Source organism: Bombus flavifrons, chromosome 5 (assembly GCF_040668555.2).
Source record: "Bombus flavifrons isolate JBK064 chromosome 5, iyBomFlav1_principal, whole genome shotgun sequence".
In the NCBI taxonomy this organism is placed as follows: Eukaryota; Metazoa; Arthropoda; class Insecta; order Hymenoptera; family Apidae; genus Bombus; species Bombus flavifrons.
The window spans coordinates 9,495,099-9,519,627 of record NC_138446.1 but is presented as its reverse complement, the minus strand read 5'-3'; the positions used below and the strand labels follow the sequence as shown (position 1 = coordinate 9,519,627).

The window sequence follows — 24,529 nt, the reverse complement described above, 5'->3', positions numbered from 1 at the left end:
GTTTATTCCTCGTAAACGTGCAAGATATTATTTTCACGAGAAAAAAAAAAGAGAGATATCATCGTAGGACTCATCGCGCGTTCCACGAAGGCAGACTAAACACAAAATTATGCACATTCGATGTGCTTATTATCGAAGAATATTGAGGTTGACCGATTTGTAATGTATGAAAGTCACGTTTATCGTTTCGTGCAATCGTTATTCACCGTGATGGGCCGTGAATTACGAAACGACGAAGATTCTCGTAAAAATCCGTGTAAATCCGTGTTCGCATTGTAAACACCGGAAAGCGACGTTTGTTGATTCTTATCGACGAGATGTAATCCCCGTTGACAGCAGATTTGTTTCCTTGTGGCCAGTTGCATGGTTAGATAATTTGTTGGTAATCTTAGAGGTGTTATTTCTACAGGGTGTGGCATGTAACTGGAATCGCTTCGATTACTGTGCAAATAACGATGTTAACGAAAAACATTGCAGAACAGAAAAGTTAAATGGTTTCCAGAGGAACATAGTTTATCGCGATTAACTTTTTTATAAGAGGATGCGTAGAGGATATACGAAGGTCAGGATTGTTTTTTTAAAACATACTTGTTTTCTTGTATATAGATTCTTCGAGATATTCTGTGTCAGGTAAAATCAATAATTTGTGCAATTTTTATGTGAAACATCTCGCTTTTTTAATTAAAATATCTCACTATTTATTCATGTTTTTTTATATATTGTATCTTAATATTTTCTAGCGTAGAATGTTTCCAAGAATATTTTATAAAATAAATTTTTTTTATAATTATTATAATAATCATAAAAATAATTTTTTTTTAGATATTAAAAAAAACGGATTTGATCTTCGTGTGTTCTCTATGCATCCTCCTGAAAAAAAGCTAATCACACCAAATTAAAATTATTATTTACGCAGTAATCGTTCCAGTATGTGCGCCACACTGTATGCGAGAACAGTGGCTACAAAGAGTATTCACACGCCATTGTATTTATTGTAGCATTCATATAGTTAATTACGTTAAACTATACGTATTTAATAGCAGCTATGTATGTATGTACTTTTATATGATTACAAAGGCTTTGGAAAGGATCTGATGGAAAGGCATTTTTTAATTTTCTACGTTAATATTATTCTCATAAATATTAATCATAATAATTCGTCATAGAATCTATACTTAATGAATAATTTCTTTGTGTTTCAGGATGCTTTGGATACCAAAAGATGGTCCAAGAACAACCAAAATGGGTATGTTCACGAATATTATTATTAAATAACATTTACATTCAAATTCAAATGGACAGATAAAATAATAAAAAAATGTTGGTCTTCTAATTGCAAAACGTATCAGTGATTGAAATACTGATTTTAAAGAACGTTAAATATTAAAAAGAACTGTTAATTGTAGAAAATATTGTACGCTGGGAGGAAATACTAATGACAAATAGACTGCAAAATTTTCATGTAAATTCATACTTTGTAAAGTCAAATGAATTTGACTCAATTAGTCTCGTTAATTCCAGTTACGATCACAACATCTATGTTATGGAGCTCGAGGAGAAGAAGAAAAGCGTGCAGGAGTACGAAGAGGACTACGATCCTTACGATCACAGAAATGTCACTCATCCAACCACGTAAGTATCTGTTCATTTCCCTCGTTTTTATCCATTTATTTACCCATACACTTTATTCGTTTACGTTCTATCTCATTTTCTTCTTCTATTTCTTCTATACAGGGTGTCCTGCAGCACGTCGGGCAACCGATGGATTCTGCACGCGGAAACAATAAAAATGGTTCATATAAACATATGCTCTATTTAACCTCGCGAATTATAGCGAATATTATATTGGAATATTATATTGGAATATTTTACCTACCTATCTATAAACCAGATTTTCAGAAAATTCGAGCAATAAGAAGAAGAAAAGGAGAGAATAAGATGATAAAGAAACGTCTCTAATCTTGTGCTCGGATGCAAAGAGATCACTTTGAACACATCTTGTGAAGATATGCAAATGCAGTTCGTTGAAGAGGAAACTCGTTATAACTCGAAAACAAAGTCGAATAGGCAATACGTTTATATGAACTGATTTTATTGTCGATTTTATTGATTTTATTGACACCCTGTATTTCTTTCTTCTTCCTTTCTAATATTATTATTTTATTTAATTTCAACTTCACAGCCCGGAAATGGAATCGACTTTACAACATTTTTCCAAACTCACGCTTTCTTCGTCTCTTTTGCACTTGTTTTAACACATACAAAGTTCATAAAACTAGGTTTATTCTTGTACTTCTTCTTTCCAATAAATTCACGCAAATCGAACTTGATCAGGACGGATAGATTGGTTCTAACGAAGAAAGAGGAAATAGAGGAGAGGAAAAATGTAAGTCGATATCGTTCGGTAGATTAACGCAATCGCCTGCATTTGCATAATGTCGAACGCGGTGCGCATTCGAAACGACGACGTTTCGTTTATTCTGACCGCGTTTCTCTGGATACAAATTACGCGGTAATTTATTGCGGCGATTAGTCACGAAACGGAAGAATAAGATTGCCCTCGGAGAAATAACTTGGAAACGCTGACACGCGTGGAAAAAGGTCGATGACGTTTTGTCTTGGAATCTAAGTTCCTGGAAAGTTATAGTTATATCTAATCTAATCTGATTCTATTCGGGTTTAACGTAATTAAGACGGTACATTTTTAAATACTACTAAAATATGTCAATTATTTCTATGGATAATTTGCAGCACCGTGTTGAGGAATTGAAATTTAATTTTACCCATCTTCTTCGTTTTAGGAATTATCAATTAATAAAGTATACATTTTTCTTGATATCTGCATTCACCCTATTAACGAGACAGTACAAAGTTTTCTTTCCTTTCATTTTCTATCTAAAATCTTTTTCTTTCAGAATCTCTTATCTTTTTTTTTTATTAGGGATTTCTTTCTCTCTTTAAAATTACCTTATTATTTCTCTTGAAAACCATTCATGAAAAAATAAGAATTTCTCCCGTTCCTATTAATTTTCGTGAAAATAACTGAAGAAAATATTCAATATTTTAGGAGCTGGGAGACGTTGCTACATCTGCTGAAAGGCAGCTTGGGTACGGGAATCCTTGCTATGCCAAAGGCTTTCTACCATTCTGGATTCGGTATTGGTATAGTGGCAACAATAATCATAGGTCTATTCTGTACTTATTGTATGCGGATTCTTGTCAGTTGTGAGTACGAGCTTTGCAAGAGGAAGAGGGTAGCTTCGTTAAGTTACCCTGCTACAGCGGAAGCTGCGTTGTTGGAAGGTCCTGCTCCGTTCAGGCGGTTTGCTAAGGCTTCTACGTGAGTATTTACACAGAGAATTTTCATTTTTAATCAAATATTTATTTTTTATTTCATAAATAGCTTAGAATTTAATTTTCGAGAGATTCTAAATGTTACTTTAGAAATTATTCGTCAATAGATAGAGATTATGTTATAAAACGTATTAACGTGTGATATTAAATATCATATTTAATTTGTTAACTATATTAAGAAAGTTTTAGTAAGTCGAATGATGCTAAAGACACTAAAGTTAAAGCTTGACTTTTCACAGAAAGCGTATCTCTAATTAACGATTGTATAAAATAATTTTCATATAAAATCGTCATTTGATGATCGAATAAATACACGAATAAGTTTTTAATATGGCAAATTTAGATTTACGTTAATAGTTAAAGCGTCTTAGTAATTAATAAAGCTAAATAAGAGGAAATCTGTGATACGATTCTTAGAATTACTAGCCAATTTTTAATAATTGAACAGATCCATGTAATGAAATTCTGTAAATAAAAGATTAAAAATATTTTAGTCTAGATCTAATTATATAAATATGTAGGATTTACAATTTGCCTTACATTATATTTTATTTTATTATGCGAATGACTGAATATTTATTCATATTTAAATAATTATTTTTATATAATATGTTATAATAACCACAATTATAATTATTATAATAATATGTTATGAAAACACGATATTATTATACTGAAAATTATTTCACTATTAAATATCAAATATCAAAATCGTATTAAGTGTGTCAAGATCACAGTGTAGATAACAAAAATAACTAAAGAGTTGCGTTTGCGTGCGCGTAAGCATGCGATCGAGATTATCGCATATACAATGAGAACCTTGCGGAAATTTCAACGCAGATAAATCCTTTGTTTTGCAGTCACACGATAAACGCATTCCTTATGGTATATCAATTGGGAACTTGCTGCGTCTATACTGTATTCATCGCCACGAATTTGCAACTGGTTAGTACAATTATTAATTAATCGTACGCGAAATTCATCGTAGAATTAAAATCATTCATAGAATCATACAGCGATCTTTGTCATAAAAATTCGAATTTTCAAATCGTACTTGAAGAAAACTCCAACTTTTTGAAAGGAGCCATTGACTATTGTCATCTCCTTCGACTGGCAGCTTTTAAAATTTCTGATGAAATCGTTGAATATGTTCCAATTTATAAAATCTTGAACAAGCATCCTTAGTACATTAACAAATGTTTATATACCTTTTCTAAAAAAATCAATGCTAAAATTTAAGAATTTAAACCTCAGTTATTGTTAAATAAATTAATTAATATTTTTAAGAGCAAAAAAATGAAGAACAAGGAAAGAAACGAAAAATAAATATGTAATTCAGTTAAGTCCCAATCTCAAACGAGGTTCGACTATAATCGATTAAATCTAATTTGATTTTAATTAAAGTTCACTAACCCGATTTAAATATCAAATTGGAACATTTAGATTCAGGAAATTTAGATGTAATTAATATCAGTGAATTTTAATTATGACTTAGCTAATGTTAGCTATATTTAATCAGAGTGCATGTGAAATTAACTATACTCAATTCAAAACTCGAATCAAATTCAACTAAAGTCAATTATGGTACAATAAGAGTTAATTAAACCTAGTTCAATTAAATCCGATTAGATTTCAGTAAAACCTAATTAAACCCAACTTAACTAAACCCAATCTGAATTCAGGCAGTGTCAATTAAACCTAATTAAACTTCAGTGAAATTTAATCAAACGCAACTTGACCAAATTCAATCTGAACTTATGCGACATTAATCAAATCCAAGTCAAATCTAATCAGACTCTACTTAAATCCGACTAAAGTCAGATAGAATGCACTTAAATTTAACTAAATTCATTGACAATTCAGCTAAAGTCCCCTAAACCTAGTTAGTGTCGCTACTAACTAATACTAATGCCAACTGAACTCAATTAGAATTTTTTAAAATTCAGTTACACTTAATCAACATCGATCTACCGTTAATCAAACCCAATTCCGTTAAACCTACTCAAACTTCGCCTAAAACTAATTATATCCACTCAGAATGTAGCCAAATTTAATGTAACCCTAAGCGCAGCTTTCTACACAAAACCAACCGCGCGAACTCTCAGTCCAATTACAAGCTTCATAAATTCGATTAAATTGAATAAAAATCCACCTAATGTTAATTAAACCTAATTCAAATCTACTCCAATTTCGTTGCAACTAATTAAGTCCATCGAGCTGAATTTAACGTAACTCTAAACCCAGCTCTCATCGCCAATCTAATCGCGAGAACCCTCAATCCGATTAGAATGTTCTTAAATTCAACCAAACTTAATAAAAATCCATCTAACATGGATTAAACGTCAATTCCGTTAAACCGCACAATTCTAATTGGCGTCCGATTGATGCCAGCTAAATTCGATTAGAATTTTCTTCGATTCGAATCCAATCAAAATCCATGTAAACGTTGACAAAATCCCATTACCATTAAATTCCATCTAAAACTAATTATATTCAGCCAGAATGCAGCTAAATTTAACGTAACTCTAAACTCAGCTTTCCAAACAAAACTAACCGCGAGAACTCTCAATCTAGTTCCCCTACCAACTGACCAAATGACATCACCTGTTTCGTTGCCACTATTCTCTATCATTCCGAGCAACGTCGGCAGAACGGTGACTCACGAGATTTCGCTACTCTCGTTAAACTCGCGCTGATCCAGCTTTTACCGCGAGGAATCCCGTTCTCGAGCGGCGCGACTAGAACCGTGTACGCGATGTGTAGGCAGAGAAAAAGAAGCATGTAGGTCAGGGAAACACGTCGCGAGGAATAAACGATTAGACGGTCGACGCGTCGCGTCGCGTCGCGTCGTTACGAACCTCGTGAGTCAAGGTGATAATACGTGGTTCAGGTTCGTTGACATTTCATCAGGCGACAGGATGAAGTCAAGTTTCTGTTTACGAGGACACGTGTCTCGTTTTGGTCACCGGAATTAGGAAGAAGCTCGAGAATTCGTGTACAATGAGTAATGATAGCGTTGACCGTGAAGTTACTTAGAAGGCGTCCTCAAGTACTCATTTCCTTTTATTTAGCTTTTGCTTTCAGCGTAGGACACTTGCTTTTGGTATCTGGAATAATTTTTTAGCAAGGTTGCTTCTGTTTAGAGTCTGTAACATGTGGGTTTGTCGAACGTCTGTCTTTGCTTTTTAACATTTCTCAAGTTTAATGGTTAGTTTTTTTATTTTTCCAGTCTTTCTTTAATTTCAATTTTGTATATAATATTAACTATTCTTAGTGGTTCTAATCTTCTTAATGTCAGTGATATAGGAGGATGTCTTATTCTTTATCTTTTTCATCTTTGATCAGTTGCGAATGTAAATTTGAATTTTACGTTCAAGGTTTCAGAGTTTGAATTGTGGTTAATTGTTTTAGACTTGGAGAATTGAAATATGGCAAATAGAATTTGTTAAATATTGTTTTCTGGTGTGTTTTATAAACTTTTTAGAATATTTTTTCCTACGTTCCCTTATCAAATTTTTCACATCTATGAACATTTTTAAATAAATATCCTTCCAATATACGCTCCTGGCTCTTGATATCAATTCATTTCCAACATATCATATTATATTTCTCATATCGTTATGCAATGTTTCTTACATCTTAACAAATACTTCCAAACATAATCTGCTGATTGTTATCGAAAAGTGGCATTGAAAGGCGATTATGCGATAAATTACTTCATTAAAAGAAACCCTCAAGTCATCGTCCTGACATTTACAACGTCTGTAATTTTTCTCTTTCTTCTTTAACATTGGAATTCCTATATTCGACGCATAACGTTCGCTTAACGTTACAATTTTCTTTCACACTCGTAACTATGCAAATAAAACGGACCTACTACTTTTATATCTACTTGCATGGACGCAAATTATGCAGTCGATAGTAAGGACTTTCAAGGATCAACTATCTACTTATATACTGTTCAGATATTTCACGAAGCATTCAAGGATTTACCGCGTTCTTCTAAGAACCGTACAATGTATAACGATTATGTGCTTTGTTACATTGTTACATCGAATCGAAAGGACTAGCCTGACTTGTTATAAATTATGTAAAAAGGGTCGCCTCCACTAGATTCCGCTTCGATACTTTGCTATATAACTTTGTTGCATTCTCCTACCGAGGAAATTCCTCTCACGCTTGGCAACGAAATGAAAATTTCAATCGACTCGTTTGCTAATTCTTCAGAAGTTCATTAGCCTCGTTCAGTGACAGGCAACTAGACCTTTTATGGTTGGCGCAATTGTGAGAGTTAACCGAGTGTTCTCTTTCTTTACTAAATTATTTAATCCGAGCTACTGGCAAATCGTACGACCAATAAATGAGGAATAAAAAAAATATCGGTCAAGGGTGAGACCATTTCCGATCACATGTTCTTTTTCGTCTTTAAGGATTTACAAATGGAGATTGTTTGAATTTTATTTAAGGCTAACTGCGGTGATTCATTGTATAAATTTTCACGGTTGAATTTTATCGTGGTAAATGTTGATTAGAATAAAATTCATCTCAAATGAATTCTTTGATAAAGACAGTTTATATACTAAATGTTACGGTTGTCCCAAAAGTTTCTTTCGTTTCGTAAGTGAAATATTAGATGCACGACATTTTTTATTTTATATTATTTTATGGATTTATCATTTTGTAGTAATAGAATAAAATGGATCATACATAATTCATATCACAATTTTATTGAATTATGTATGATCCATTTTGTAGTAATAGAATAAAATGGATCAAACGTAATTCAATAAAATAACATAAAACAAAAAATGTTTCCTTATAAAACGAAAAGAACTTTTGGAACAACCTGATATTAAATAATTTACTATTTAGTTAATGTTAATGTTAACGTTTCAATGATATTGACTCAATGTAACTACTTCAATGTTAACGTATCATTACAAGTGCCGATACTATTGGATTATTACTGAATACTACTATGTAAATTACTTAAATATTAGTCCAATTATATTAATATATTCAATTTCATCACAGACATTGATAATACTTCAACGCCACAATTTCAACATACTCCGTGAACCTGATACACTTTCCATCGATACAATATTCCTATATGGAACTGTGCGGTCCTAATACAATCCTTTCGCTGTGACACATCACGTAACACAAAACCAGCTACGGTGACTCACGAAACTATTTGAACACGTGGCATATCAAACATTTATGGAAACCTACATGTATCATGAACGTTATTGAAACTAAATTTTCCGGAGCCTCTGAAGATATTTCAATGAAGGTTTATAAGTAGACTGCACTTTTTTATACGTTTCTATAAAATTTCAAAATGCAAAAAATGCACATGATACATAAAGGTATAGAAAATATTGCTTATAGTAATTTAGGAGATAAAACAAGCCTCTATTTGAGTATCTCGTAACAAATTCAAATTTAATTAACAGTTTAGTAAAAGGCAAGATAATATGGTAATATTTTATTATATTTGTTACGAGATATTCAAATAGAGGCTTGTTTTATCTCCTAAATTACTATAAGCAAGATATTCAAATTTAATTAACAGTTTAGTAAAAGGCAAGATAATATGGTAATATTTTATTATATATCTTCTGTGATATATTCAGGAAAGTCTCGTACAATAAATATTCAAATATTTTCGTGAGTCACTCTATATCCCAACAGGTGTCCTTCTCTGAAAAGGAATTCCGAAGCCCGCCGGGTATTCGTCAATAAATCAAGCAACATCGTTGCAGGCATAGGTCATGATCTTCCTTATTTCCCTTGGGAGAAACCAGTGTTCTCCGACATTCACGCGCGGTAGCGCGCAGGATTTTAAGTTCTCGCGAACGTTTCATCCAACGTTCTAAGCCACTTGCCGTAATAACGTGTGTCGTAACGCCGCTTAACTATCCATTACATTGCGTAGTATAGTTTGCACTGGTGTACGGCGAAACCGACGTACACCGCCCTCTCATTCCTCGTCCAGTTTCTAAACGAGTTCCACCGTTGATGGAATTTCGTTGAAGATAATCGTTTGCCCCTAGTATCGGTTAAGGGATACGGTCATGGCAACGCACAATGCGACAGACAGTGGACAAAAATCGAAATAATCGATTTTCATTTTATTATTCGATGATATTCGTCAGTCTTTGAATAAGCAAATTTAATGTAAAAAATAATTTCGTCAAACATCGATATGGGATTTGTAAAAATCGTCTGTACATGAAAATCTAATCGCTTGGAAATTGGTTCGTTGTATATTCTCGTTTGTTAGTTCTTGTCACATAGCGTTTGGAACATCCTAAATATGGAGAGTCTGAGTACGAGATACGTCAAATTTTAATTTCCAATTTAACAGTTTCTTTCTTTCTTTAAAAATCGATTTAAAAAGAAAAGGTTCCAGCTATTCTGTAATTTTAATTGTTCTGTACCAAGAGGGTACTGTATTATATTGCTGCATAATCTTTGCTACAGTATCTCTTTAGCGAAATACATTGGTAATCACGATGTAATGATCGACTTGGTTAAGAAGTGGATTTCTGACCACACTTGTCTGAAAGAAATTTTTGAAGCTGTACAAAAACTGTCTTTGAAATCTTAAATCTTGTTCGTTACTAAATATCGAAGCAATATCTGACGAAACGGAAGACAGGATAAACGATCTCTGCATGACACTTACAAAGAAATGGGAAGCTTATTCTCCACATCAGCATTTTGCTTAGTTAAACATCACCGTGTGTGATTATACAAAGAATAATAAATATTCACGACTCGATCATCAAATATTTAAACTGAGTCAAAGAGTAGGTAGCTAACAAAGAGTTGATAAACAGACTCTTACTCACGTCGAATCACTTAATATCAAGTTTCAGGAAAAATGCACGTTATATGCATTTTTTAACCTTTGTCTCGAGTTCTCATTCAAACGCCTCACTGTGTAACGTTTTGTTTCTCGTACTTTGTCTTTGGACACAGAAAACACATTGCATTGGTAATCTGTTGAGAATGGTTTGATCAAGTTTGTTTCAGTTTAATTTGGTTTACTTCGCTCTATTTGAGTTTCTTCCAATCGATCCTCAATTCTTTTGGAATAGGTTTGGATTGGATGTCGTGGATCTTTTGTTTGTTGGAAGTGGTTCGATGGAGTTTAGTCAAGTTTACTTTCATTGATAATAAATACCACTTAATACGAAATATTTAACATCTAATTGCACTACAGCAACAGCAAAAAATCTCACCGATCATTTGTTATATAACACAACGAGCAACCAAATCAATAACCATAGGCTATCATTCAATTTCCCAATCAACCAATTAAACTCACCACTCTATAATTTTCTATTTTTTAAAAATAATGATAAGACTGGGTACGAAAGAAGGAACAGGATTTAAAGGACTGCGTTCTAAACGGAAGTTCCAAGCTGAACTCGAGGACTGATTAAACGTAATAGTTCGATCTGTTGTGTAACGCACGTGAACCAATCGGAATCGGTTCAATCTGGCTGCAACAGGAAATAGGGTGTAGTTCTCTATCGGTTCGAGGGTAATTTTTTCACGGCAGAACATGTCCATTCGTGCGCTCTGAAATGAAATCGAACCGGTTTCGCTAATATCTGAAACCCTCAGGGAACACACGCAGTCGATTGTTCCTCGATATCAGAAATTACTTCTAAATTGAAAAATATAGAAAATCGAAGCACGAGGAAGAAATTGGAAATAACGATAATAACAATAATAATAACGTCGTTAATTAATCGCCGCAGTGTGCTACACATATTGTCAACCGTCCAAGAAAACATATTATTTTCTATTGTACCGTTCGTAACAAGCGATATTTCATTCAGTTCATTCTTTTCTTTCGTTCAAAAACACCTCTTCACAATATGTCAGATAAATATGATAAATATTACTTTTACATATTTATTTGTCCTTTTCGAGAATTTTTATGTTGCTTTGTATTACTTCGAATATATTAAAAGCGTTTATTCAAGTGCGATTAATTTGATCGAAAATATTTCAAATCTGTATTTAAAAAATTTGAATTTAAATTCGTATAAGTGCAATTGGTAAAGCGATTCGCAATTTTTTTGCTCGACGTTACTGTAATTTGACGTAACCAGGAATCAAACCTTAGAATCCGATTAATTGATATCGAATTCCAGTAAAACTCCATTTATCTATATCTTAAATTCCGAATTTAAATATCACACAAGTTGGACGACCAATTTCGTTCCACGTTCTATCAATTAATAATTTATTAAGCAACGAGTAACGCGATTCGTTCGTTTTTCTTTTTTAACGTTAATTTAACCTTATTGTAAACTATTTATCTTTCAATGAGTTTGGACGATTAAAATTCCACTGTAGTTTCTTAACGTACGAGCAACGATTCTAAACTCGTTGTCTATCCAGTGGATGCCCTTGTAATCTGATTAAGGTGTTCTGCCCTCTTAATCGTACATCCTGAATCAAGTCAGAGAATTAGAATAGCGAGAGCTATCCGCCACGGTCGTGGAGTCACCGCGAAAAAACGAGATAAATCAAAATGGTATGCCTGAAGGCGATCTACACGATGTAGAAGGCGTTTCAATTCGATGATTTCTTTTTCTCTCACTCGTTCGCGATGTCTAGAGGACTTTTGTTTCGAGACAGGAACGAAGTGATTTACAATTCGCTTCGTTGAGCGAAGTATATCATGAAGTATATATAAAGTACGTTTTATTATGCAATATGTTACCGAACTTTGGTGTTCCAAATGAAGAGACAAATCGAAGATATAGAATGGAACTTTTTCATACGACGCTTGGTTTTCGAGAAAATCGAGTTTGAAAATATGCCAAGTACATAGAACTTGGCTTACGTCGGACCGAACGAAAGTTATTAAGACTTGACAAGAGGTAATTCTATATTTGAAAATAAGTCAAAAGTGTAGGATAAAGTTTCTTCGTGAGATAGTTCCTTTTCGGAGAAGAATAAATATGCAAATTTAATATACACGTGTACTAGACCAGTCCTTAACCAAACACGTCTAAACTCTGTTTCCTTGAGAACCAGGTGTGCAACGGAAAGATTTTATTCTGCATTTCTGATCATATTTTCGCACGTGAAATAACTTCCTGTTGATTATTTACGCATACCCATTCTGCAATTAGTCGACTTTAAATATACTTGATAAATTTCCAAGCTCGATTTTCGTCAGAACAAGGCGTCACAGGAAAAAATCCTATTCTATAATATATTTTTTACTTGTTTTCTCATGTAGATTCTCCTCCTTTTGGCTTGTGCCGTCGGTTTGGTAACACTCTGTATACGGTATATTAATTGGTGAAACGTTGATAGTTAGCGGTATGTTGTGTGATACCGAGTCTGACAGAATTGGCTATTTATAGCGAACCATACATTTATTCTATACGGATATTGTAATTTATTAATTGGGACGTTATAGGTTTTGGATATAACGAGTGATTTATTTGCAGATTACTATGATTCTTAAATCATATTTGATATGGTAGTGCGTCTATAGTGAAATAAATTCTTACATTGAGAATAAAATATATTAGAGTAAAATGAAATATTTGTACTGAATATTATTGTAATAATATTATTTCGTGCTCTTTTTATCTTTCCTTCTTGATTGTTCTACGCTTTCTAATTTGATGTATTTAACAAAGCAGTCTGCCGATGATGGAATACTTATTTCTGATACTTCTATATTTAACATAGTACTACGTTTTATCTATCATTCCTTGGTTTATCGAACTATATACCGCATAGTAATCTATACGTAGTGGAGCGTTTATTTTGGATATTACTATGTTTAACATGACACTATGCATACAGGGTGTCCCAGCTAGGGTCAGCCAGGCCACTTAAATACCTCTGTCGTCTTTAACGCGATGAAAAATATTCGTAGCTCGAATTAAATGATTTCCAAAGGGAAATATCATGGAGCAAGGTTTCTTCTTTGCTCGGTTTTTTTCTCAGTCTTTCCAAGGTCATCGTCATCTTTTATGTATGAAAGGCGTATTTTTTTCTATTGCATCTTGTAGCAGACAAGGGAATACATATGAATATGCCTGAGTCATGACCTTCGGATCATTTTGAACACCAAAAGAACGATGAAATTGTAAAACGGTGTTAGCATGGCATGTAAATTTACAGTTTATGTTATTAAATGTTCAAAGATTTGAAAGAAACTTAAATGCGTTTATCCGGCTGGAACATTTCGTGTAACAATATATTTCCTCTGTAACGTAACTGTGTACTAAGACTTTTACTATTTACTTTTCTTCGCCAGTTTTACCACAGTTATGGTACTACTTTAAGTACTAATGTCATTACTTTTACTATTGGCTTTTACTCTTTCGCCTACATTACAGTACTACCTTATTCGACTATCTCAATCATCTTTTCCAGAGTAAGAACGCGTATTACGTTCTTCTTCTCCGTATGCTCTTACCATTAATTGCAGTATGCATTATACGTAGTAAATACGTTTCAGAGTAACCGGTACCTTCACCATATCATTACCTACATAGCCATAACTATCTATACCGAACCATACTTATTGCACGTTTCACGTGTAACCTACTACATAGTAACTGGTATTACTACACTTGCTGTATGCCCACGTGTAATCAACTAGCATGTGCCGTTACTATACTTACTACACGTTCCACGTGCAACACAGTGTAGCATTATACGCGTAACATTATAGAATCTGAGCTGAAAAATATTTGACTAGAACGACAGTTTTTGATGTTTTCGAGGTCCTTGAAGTCGAAAATGAGGTTCGTTCTTCACGGAAATAAGACGCAGAAAATTTCCACGTAAACTTGTCGATGTGTGACGTTCTCGTAGATTTTGACGACACCATTTTTTTAAATTTCGTACTTTTAAACTACCGTGTGCATTAATTTACATGCATTTGAATCGTAAGTATCGCAGTAGGTTTGGTTTACTCTTTAGTTTCGGTTACACTACTATGTGTTCACACGGGAAGCGATAAAATTGGCATTTGGAGAGCATTGGCATTGACTGTGCCATTACTTGTTTTGTTTCGTCATTGCAGTTGAGACCTTGGCCGGACAAATGTTCATAAGGTTGAATTTTTTAAATCGTTCGTTTCTCTGAGATATGGCCATCTTATTCGGCTTTAGCGACAAAAATAACCGCCGAAAAGACACGTTCAGTTGGAAGATTTTGCAGTCCGCGTACCGTATTTTATCTCAGCATCGTTATATATTAATTAATTGCGTTACGTATTATGTTTATTCTATTCAGGTTTTCAGATATTACCCAGCGAACACGTGGACATACTTGTTCGATAAAGAACGACAATCACGTTCTTCCGTCATCCGAAGCACGCATAATTATCGTGATCTCAATAAAATCAGCGATCGTGAGAAGCGTTACGCGATTCTCCGATTCTACATATAGTTCATCGGCAGAAACGTAATATGTTTCTACGATCGATAAGCTACGTTCACAACAAACACGTGGAATTTGTTTCCTTTTCTTTCATTGAGAATACGTTTTGCATTGCTATGCTAATTTTCTATGAAACGATATGAATAAAGTGGCGGAAGAACTTCTCTGAAAAATTTCGAACTCTAAAGGCATTTGTATCTCTTTTGCTAAGCGACGAAGGAAATCTTCAACAAATTCGGTTGCGCAAAAGGATCTGTTTACTTTTTTTTCTAATGGGTTTATTCTTGGTTTTCATTACGACAAGGAGACTGTCTGATGTCATATTTGTATTCTTAGTGCCATGGTTGCATGTTGATAGTTGATATTGATAAGTGGACGTGTGAATTCGGCTGTAAAGGAGATGAAAAATAACAGGAAGATATATTAACATGTAATTCTTTTTTCATTTTCGTGTTACTAATAATTGTGATGAGAATATCGTGCACGAATATGACGAAGATATTCTTAATATTCTGACAGGTTAAAAATTTTACAAGAAATCTAAAACCAATCGCGATAAATCTTTATGAAAAAGATTAAAATGTAACTTCTACAACGACATATCTGTAACATTTAAAATTAGACGTGAAGTTATTCAAAAATTTGTAATTTCCTACCAATAATAAGCTCAATCAATCCCTCGACAATCAAATTTCTAACTAAATTTTGTATTCCAACGTCAGAAACAGACGGTGGTTCCATCAAAATTCTGCAATTACGTACAAATGAAAAGTGCTGGATTTTGAAATATAATTACACATTTGCATAGCGAAAAGTATCTTTCAAATCCCTTCAAAAATAAATATTTCCCTAAATATTAATCCCTGTGAAATAGATATTTCTACCTTGGCCACGTATTTATCAACAATTGCTATCGCGAATGTTTACGCAACCTCGTGTTTTGTGCAAGAAAATATTAAATATTATAACGAGCACTGTGCTTTGAATATTCCACATATTTCTGCATATCATGCATTTTTATCTTTTCTGCATCTTTACATTTTTCATAGATGCAGAAACGTGCGCAGTCTAATAATTATATAAAATACGTTCGTTGCTATAATGACGTTTACGTAAGTTTACCATTGGGAAGAAACTCTTTCTTTCACGGAACACGCTAGGGAAATTGTACTCGTCCCGGGAAACTCCATGTATCGTGGCAAAAATGAAACTCCTATTAGAATCGCGTTCGTTGCGTCACGTTTCTCTATTACGTAAGGCGAAGGTTGAGCCGATGGTAAATGGTATGTGTTAAGAACGGAGTCGCGGCCCATTTCCGGTCGCCCTTGAATTCGAAACGCAATTACGCCCGATATCGACGACACTGCGAACCGATAACGATCGTTGTGTCGACGTTACACTTGCAGAATTCTAGCGTGTTGCGTGAAATAATCATTTACGCGTTAAGGCTACTGTATCGAAATTGAAATTCCGACTGTACGTTATTTCCTATATCATCTGTACACGATGCAAGTTTTAAAGAGCTCAGCCTTTTCGAGACGGTGTTATTCATCTTCGAAGTTGAAAGTTTGAACGCGTAATTCCCTTAATAAGTCGCTGCAAGAATGTCCGTCTGATTAATTACGGAAAAAAACAGTTCTCGTAAAGTAGTTGAAGAACTAGCATGTTGTGCAAGTTGGCTAGAAGAGTCTTCTCTTTCTTTCTTCTTCTGCTTTTTTTCAACTTTCCGAATAAAAGTAATGTGGTAATATCGGTATATTATGACGCGAAATTGCCGATCTGTTCATTTCTGAATTGTTTGCCAGTGTAGAAACGTAGAAAGTATAGACAGCCAAGAAATTGCTTCCTACAGATAGAATCTCAGCCGTGCGCGTCGAGTCTCACGACCGACGTATTTTATTTTTGAATTTATTCTATTGTAACGCTGTAAATATTCTAAACGCGAAACCATAGAAATTACACGGTGTAAAATGGTCAACCTTGCGACGCTTGTCATTTTTGCATCGTATACGAATTCTTTTACAATTGCACTGTGAAATGATTTTCAAATTGATGATAATTTACAGGATAATTCTAAGGAAAAGTGGAGTTTCTTTTTGAATTTTCTTGGCAACGCCTCGAGTCTGTGTTCGTATCTTCTTCGGAATATTATCATAATACAAATCATGATACAATCTTCTTAAGGAAGAAGGGATAGCATAAACAATTTGATCATATTGCTTTCATTAAGAAAATTGTCCTATCGAATGAAAGAAAGTTGATTTCGTTGCTGATACTCTTTATCGCAATTATTAAATATTGATCTTAAAACTTGTCCAAATGTAATTGTTGCCTTTTCTATCTCATTTTATAGTTGTCATTCGTGTTTGTACACTGGAGAGATCTTTTTGTACCAAAAAGTATTTATAATCAGAAAGAAATTATCATAGATAGATGTAGAAAGAATCTTGCAGAATATAGGAGAATCCTGGTTGTTTAAATTAATTAATCGATTGATTTTCATACTGAATTACTTGGTTGTTAATACCCTGAATCAAAATGACATGAAAATCTTCGTGATATTGGATTGTAAATCGATTTTTCAATTCAGCTTCCGAGATTTCAGAAAAATAGCAAGATGAATTATGTCAGTTCTTGCGTTCTTAAAACGTATAAAAAGAGTAAAGAGAAGATTGAAAGTTTAATGTCTGTGATTATCTATTTACGTGTAAAAGATCGATAACAAGTCAAAATACGTATACGTTGTACATAGACGATTAGCAGATAAATTAGACGATAGACGATAAATAAAATTGAAAAAATAACAAATTTTCTCTGCCTTGTGAAATATAATTTGCGAAGGAAGAAATTTGAAAAATCATCTCTATCATCGCTGGTAACATGCAACTAACTTCCATTGCATCTTTAACTGTTTATATTCGTATCAACATTTCTCATGTTATCGTTCGTAATATCAAATTAATTCCATTTTTAGTACGTTGATTTTTTACTTTAACCAACGTTGTTTCTCTTTTTGTTTTCAGGCATTGAAAACATACGTTTCTGACATTGATGTCAGGTTGTATATGTTGGCAATTTTGATACCTTTAATTTTGGTCAATTGGATCAGAAATCTGAAGTTCCTGGCGCCGTGTTCGACGGTCGCTAATTTCATTACGTTCGTCAGCTTTGGCATAATATTGTACTACATCTTCAGGGAGCCTTTGACGTTCGAGAATCGAGAAGTGATTGGAAATGTTGAGAATTTCCCTCTTTATTTTGGCACTGTGCTATTCGCCCTCGAAGCTATTGGCGTGGTGAGTACTCGTTCGGTATTTCAACATTTGGAAATCGAAATTACGAGAAATTCGAAGATCTGAAAATTTCGAGACTCGAAACTAAACACCTTAGAGATTTAAAAATTTGGAAATTCCAGAGACCAAGAATTACAAAATTCCAAAGCTTAGAATTTTAGAGAATTCGAATATTCGCAGATACTTGAATGTTCGTTGGAATGTAACTGTAAGCTCGAAAGTTCGATAATTTGGAAATTGGAATACTCGAAAATTTAGGAATTCGGACATTTAGATAATTACAAAATTTAGGAATTCGAAAGTCTACGTATTCGAAAATATGCAAGTTGGAAAACTCGGCAGCTCAGAAATCTGAGTACTTAAGAACTCGATACTTGAACATTCCAATATACAGAACTTACAAAATTTCCTTAGCCAAATGCTAAATTTTCCAAATCTCAAATATTTCCATATCTCGCGCCATATCTACAAACGCCTTTAAACTGCAACTACATTGTCGAACCTTGTTCCGTCTTGTTGCAGGTAATGCCATTGGAGAACGAAATGAAGAAGCCAAAGACGTTCATACGTACGTTCGGCGTCCTAAACATTGGAATGGGCGTTATCGTAGCTCTCTATACAGGACTAGGTTTCTTTGGTTACGTTCGTTATGGCAGTGGCATCAAGGGTAGCATCACCTTCAACTTGGACGAACCTTTAGCCCTCGCCAAAAGTGTTCAAATTTTATTGGCTATAGCGATCTTCTTCACTCATCCGATTCAATGCTACGTGGCGATCGACATCATCTGGAAGGATTACCTCGCACCAAATCTTGAGAAGAATTCGCATAAGCTGTTGTGGGAGTACGTCTTGAGGACTTCGCTCGTTCTTTTCACGTGTAAGTGAATGTTTCGAGTCCTTCAGCCAACGTGACGTCAATTCGAGCCAGGTCGGACGATGACCGTTGTTGATATAGTATTCAGTTGCTCATATCGTATATTGCTCAAGTACCAAAACATTTTTCCCTCTACGACAATTCCTTGTAACGTTGACGTCGATGCTTCAACAGCCTTCATGCGATTAGCCTACGAAAAGGTTTTGAATTGTTTGCTGTAGCGATGAGAGTAATACCTTCGTAAAGGACCTTTGATTTTTGATAGCGATTAATAGAAACATAGTTTCGTTCTGCTTCTGGTCGTTTGGTTTGTTAGTACTTGCTTATTGTTATATTTATAATTGCTTGGTTTTTTTATATTTTGAGTTTTAGTTTGGAATAGGATTAAGTGAGAATTTAATTAATTGTAGAGTGAATTGATTAGAGTTTATTGGAATTGAGAATTAATTAGAATTGGAAATTTCAGTTGGTGTAGGTAAGCTTTCTGTGGTTATTCCACGAATTCTCCTTTTAATAATAGAGCAATGTGTTATATTTGATTCTATTTAAATGCTGAATTTGTTCTTCTAATAAGTAAAGAAATATTTCTCATTGAAGGGAACTTGATTTTTGATCCTAATTTATGTGACGTAGTTTTGCCCCTATCTGTGTAATCTATTGATCATTAACTTTGTTATTTTAGCTACACCAATTGATATGGAAGTAATTGATTTTATATCTTGGGACTTTTCCTGGCTTTAATTGTACAGGCTTACTCGCGTTTGATTCAAACTGGTTAAAACTAACTGTTCCACAAATATACACAACTACTTTAGATTCTCCCTGACCTGTGACTTGGTCTCTTCTAACTCGCAGTAATTATTCCAGAGGCTTAATCGAATCTAAATCTAACTCGCTAAAAGTCTTGTTTGCCTCTTACTTGCTTCTGATAATTCAAATTCCTTACAGAACAAAGTTTTATTTAGAAACTGAAACGATCAACTAAATGCAAAACTAAAACTTTATTTCTTATTCTATCTCTACACGATCCGAGTATAATAAAATTTCCTAACAATTCAATTCTAATAAAAATGAGATCACCAACCTGTTAATCTTACACAATAATTACTCTGACAGAATATACTAAAACTTTAATCATACTTTTTCCCACCTTGTCGTTAACTAATTGATTAGATGCTTCTACAAAATGTTGTAAATAATAGAAATAATGTTATCGGCCTCTCAACATTACAAAACAATTACTCCGATCGTACCAATAACTTTAATTATCCCTACTCCCATCGTAATACTAATTAATCGACTGAAGTATCTCTACAAAGTCCTCTAAACGACAAACATAATCTTATCGATCCTCTCACTCCACTATATAATTAGTCTGATCATACTAAAACTTGAATTATCCCTACTCCCATCGTAATCTTGATTAATCGATTAAAATTATTCTACAAAATCTTCTGAACGATAAAAATAATCTTATCGATCCTCTCACTCCACGCAATAATTAGTCTGATCATACCGTAATCATCCCCTCTCTCCAATCCTAACTTTATCTAATCGCTTCTCTACAAATTTCTCTAAATAATAAATTGTAAAAGAACATCAAAGTTACAATCCCTTCGTCCATCTCAACTTTGACTAATCACTTGCTACATCCCAGCAAATGTTTCCAAACGATAATAGTAAGAAGAATTGATGCTATAATCTCTTTTCCTTTCGTATATTTCAGTCCTGTTAGCCGTGGCGATTCCGCAACTAGATCTGTTTATATCCCTGTTCGGTGCTCTGTGTCTCTCTGGTTTGGGCCTGGCATTCCCCGCCCTCATTCAAATCTGCACATTCTGGCATGTGCACGACCGCACAGGAAAGGCGATAATGATAGCAAAGAACATGTCGCTCGTACTTTTCGCGGTCCTTGGTCTCATAGTTGGAACCTATACGAGTCTCCGTGACATCATCAAGACCTTCTCTTGAACTGTGCGCCCTGGAAATGGTACAGTAACAGGTCGGTGAGGAGTACATTAGGAAAGAAGAATGAGAAAACGAGGTAGAACGAAGCGGAAGAAGAAAAGAATTAATGGAAGAATCATTGAAGATAGAGTGACGGGAGAAAAAAGTAGAAAAACTATGGCCAATGTGATAAGTTAGCTGTTTAATAAAACCAGCGGCTCGATTGGGCCGCGTATAAGATCATCTAATATTAATTTTAAGATCTTCCATTTTGTTGATGGAGAAGATGTATTTTCTGATGTATTTTTTAGAAATATGCGTTGATCGCGTGAATAGCAAATAAGCGAGGAAGATTGAAAAAGGTCGACGCCTGGCGTGTCTGATTTAATGGTACAAGCGTGCTTGAAATGCGGTTTATTATAAAATATGGTTGTGAATGGTATCGCCTGACAAGGAACTGTTTCTTTTTTTTTTTTTTTTTTTTTTATCGTTCCCAAGCCGCCGTGTCTTCTCTGACAGCATGGCGGATGGAATTTCAATCGAACAGTGATATTTTGATACTTGGTTGGTTAGATCGCGAGAAAAAATAAAGACGTTTATTTATGAACGTGGAGGCAGATTGAGCTGCACAGTTCGACCTTTAACTATTTAACGTGCATGTAGATTATCATGACGTGCTGTTCGTAACTTGAAGTAAAATAGAATAATTAATTTTTCGCAATTTTTTTTTTTAACTCTGTTGCAAGTCTTGAATATTTATTTACTGAAGAAAAGAGAGTACAGTGCTGGCTATAAATACTTGGACACTTCGAGATATTAACTAGTTTTATTTTTCGATTATTTTACTACAAATCTGTTACTTCATTTAAATTCATTTTTTTTTTCAATTAGAATTGCTTTATGCAGCAAAATTCTAAACGAGGTAGGATTTGTCAGAGTCTTATAATAATTGTAACGATTAGGTGTCTTAATACTTATGCCTGGCAGTGTACGTACGATACAAATAAATTTTTATACGTATGATGAGCAAAAGTATTGGCACTGACCAGCTTATCTTGTAAGCTTCTGTGAAAAGATTTGTAAAAATAAAAAAAAAAAAAAAAGAAAAAAAATCACGGAGACATAAGAACAGTTATAAATTTCTGCTATGAGTAACTGTCGTGAAGAACTGAAACCTCTGCTCGATTCAGTTTTTTTATCACTTCCGGATTATGTGTTTGCAGAACGTTATTATTTTCATAAATTTCTCGAATCGATTTTTGTATCAGTTTTACAGTAATTGATGCTTAATGTTTCAATATGAACAGTTTATTTACTATTTTATTATTATTTACTATTCTTATTACACAACTGTTTAACGATAAGAGACTTGATATATTTACACTATAGACTTGAAAATTATTTTACAAAAAAAAAAAAAGAAGAATCGTAAATTTTACATTACAACAGTAAAAGTGCTTTTATATTTTGTTCGAACTTAATATATTTTGTAACGTTGAAGAAATATTTGATCGGAGATAACGTAAAGAATGCAGCAGGGTTAAGCATAAATCTATCAGCTTGTTGATTGTTGTTCCAAAAGAGAAATTCATAAATAATATTCTCATTGTTACGTCGAATTCAAACGACTGAATAACACATCTTGCGTAAGGTGTGAGGCGTTTGCGCGTTAAGTGGTTAAGAATTATCTGATGATTAACGCGATTATGATCGAGTAAATGTGTTCTAACCGCTATGATTCTCGTCTAAGCTTAAGATTGATAAGTGAAAAATGAAATGTGTTCATCGACGATGATGAGAAAGCTCCGCTTGAGACATCATTTCATTTTTTATTCGAGAAACATTCGTTTCTCCAAAGCAAGCGACTAGCTTTGCTAGCGAAACTCGTGTTTTCCTCTTTGTAGAAATATCATTTCGCCATTGTTTCCGTGTTCTGGACAAAGAGATCACGGTGCAAATTATTTCTAGAGATAATTGGCAACTAATTAACCGAAACAAGGAATGATATTTCGTTGAATTTTCGATACGGACGATGTATGTGAAATAAAATTTATGAATATCGTGGATTAGATCACGGAATTTGATACAGACGATTTATGTAAGATAAGAAACGAAACAGATGATGATCGCGAAAGAACAAAATCCCTCGGTTTTTAAGTACAACGTAACTATATTATTTATTAATTGTATTAAGGTAAAGTAAATTTAAAACAAGTATGTCTTTTTTTTTATATTAATAAAGCGAGGCTGTACTTGTTACGCCTTGCTCGTTCAATTAATAAATTAATGTCGAAGATTATGATCGATTATTGTGTGGATTATAAAATGGATCCCTTTTTGTTTTTGAAATCTCTATTTTATTGCTGAGAATATTATCAGTTGTAGCCATGAATAAATTTGTTGTGACTAGTTACAAGGTGATTGTTTATTTTATAAAAATATACCAACAATCCTTAAACTATTTCCAAAGTTCCCATATAAAATCTGCAATACATAGACTACGTATGAATCTAATTCAATATGTACATACGAGTGCGTATAGCCCAGCTATAGCTTGGAACAACGTAATGGATATTCAAGGACACAAACCATTTCCCCCCACCACATTACTCTGATACTCACTCTTCGATATATGTACTCTTAATTTCAGAAAAAATGACAAATTATTTGTAGTTTCATATAAAATATTTATTTGCCAAGATTCTTTTAGTGTGACTAACTTTTGTTCATGCAATCCTTTTACTCTGATTTCAAATGAACTTCCCAAGAAGAGACACAGAAAACAGAATAAAACTTATACCCCAGTTTTCAGAATATATCAGATGTTTCAAAAAGTAGTACTATTACTGGAAATGAGATAGAAGAAAACTGTTGAACAGAAGCTTTCATTATTCACATAACACAGCTTAGCCTACTTTAAATATAGAACTTTATACGCTTCTTTTATAAAAGAACTTGGGAACAGGGAAATTTGAAAGATTCTCCTGAAGTATTATTCTACGAATTTCTTTCAAATTTACATAACAAAATCTCTCTATTATTTACATAATAGAACTTACTCTAATTCAAATATAAAGATATGTTAGACGCAGAAAAATTGGACCAAAACTCCTGATCTTTTTACGTAAAAGATTTCTTTCTTTGATCTAAATGTCGTTACAAAAAGCTTCTCTCTTTCAAAAAGTTTCCTGTAAAATCTTTCACAAAAAATCCCAGTAATTTCTCTTTTCGTCTAACAAACTATTATTTAAAGAACAAAAACAAAAAAGGATACGACAGAAACTTTCTATTACACCGTACTTACACAAAGTAAAATGATGCAAAGCTGGACCTTAGAGGGAATCAAAATTGTCCAGGATTATAGGACAGGGTACAGTGGGGAAAGTTGACGGTGGTGGGTTTCAGCGCAGACGCCATGAGATTTTATTCCAGCAAAGGGCGTATAGATCGCTACTGGGGTGGCTGCCCCCACATACCTGGAAGCGAACCTGGTGCAGACAGTTTCTCGTCACACGTGTGCACGCGACCCCATGTCGATAAGACATTCGTCCGGATGTGTGCGGTCAGCACACGCATCCTCGTGTTTCACATCGGCGGCTTAGCACGAGGCAACAGT

General features: G+C 33.9%; 2 protein-coding genes and 1 long non-coding RNA gene across 3 annotated transcripts in view; 1 reads left to right on the top strand and 2 right to left on the bottom strand.

Moving 5' to 3' along the window:
* The window catches only part of LOC138179919 (lysophospholipase D GDPD1), a 54,569-nt gene extending 30,041 nt beyond the window's left edge, over nucleotides 1-24,528 (bottom strand). Inside the window, exon 1 of the mRNA XM_069113192.1 lies at nucleotides 24,390-24,528. Within this exon, the coding sequence (XP_068969293.1) occupies nucleotides 24,390-24,489 (100 nt within the window). The 5' untranslated portion in view covers nucleotides 24,490-24,528. The remainder of the gene's footprint in view (nucleotides 1-24,389) is intronic.
* On the top strand, nucleotides 1,530-22,025 carry LOC138179913 (proton-coupled amino acid transporter-like protein CG1139). Its single transcript, XM_069113180.1, has 6 exons — nucleotides 1,530-1,632; nucleotides 3,068-3,340; nucleotides 4,215-4,299; nucleotides 17,823-18,095; nucleotides 18,615-18,969; nucleotides 20,693-22,025. The coding sequence occupies exons 1-6, from the start codon at nucleotides 1,544-1,546 to the stop codon at nucleotides 20,935-20,937; spliced, it is 1,320 nt and encodes a 439-aa protein (XP_068969281.1). The 5' UTR covers nucleotides 1,530-1,543; the 3' UTR covers nucleotides 20,938-22,025.
* LOC138179930 (uncharacterized) lies at nucleotides 18,963-24,381 on the bottom strand. The gene is made up of 3 exons (XR_011173161.1): nucleotides 24,218-24,381; nucleotides 23,973-24,101; nucleotides 18,963-19,156 (listed from the first exon to the last, which is right to left on the bottom strand). It is a non-coding gene; the product is annotated as an uncharacterized LOC138179930 (long non-coding RNA).
* Nucleotide 24,529: the final 1 nt, after the last annotated feature.

Bases quoted from the DNA above. Each gene is read 5' to 3' on its own strand.
- LOC138179913 (XM_069113180.1), top strand. From the start codon at position 1,544: ATGGAGCTCGAGGAGAAGAAGAAAAGCGTGCAGGAGTACGAAGAGGAC. The intron at 1,633-3,067 runs GTAAGTATCTGT...TCAATATTTTAG, and splicing joins AATGTCACTCATCCAACCAC to GAGCTGGGAGACGTTGCTAC. The intron at 3,341-4,214 runs GTGAGTATTTAC...TTTGTTTTGCAG, and splicing joins CGGTTTGCTAAGGCTTCTAC to TCACACGATAAACGCATTCC.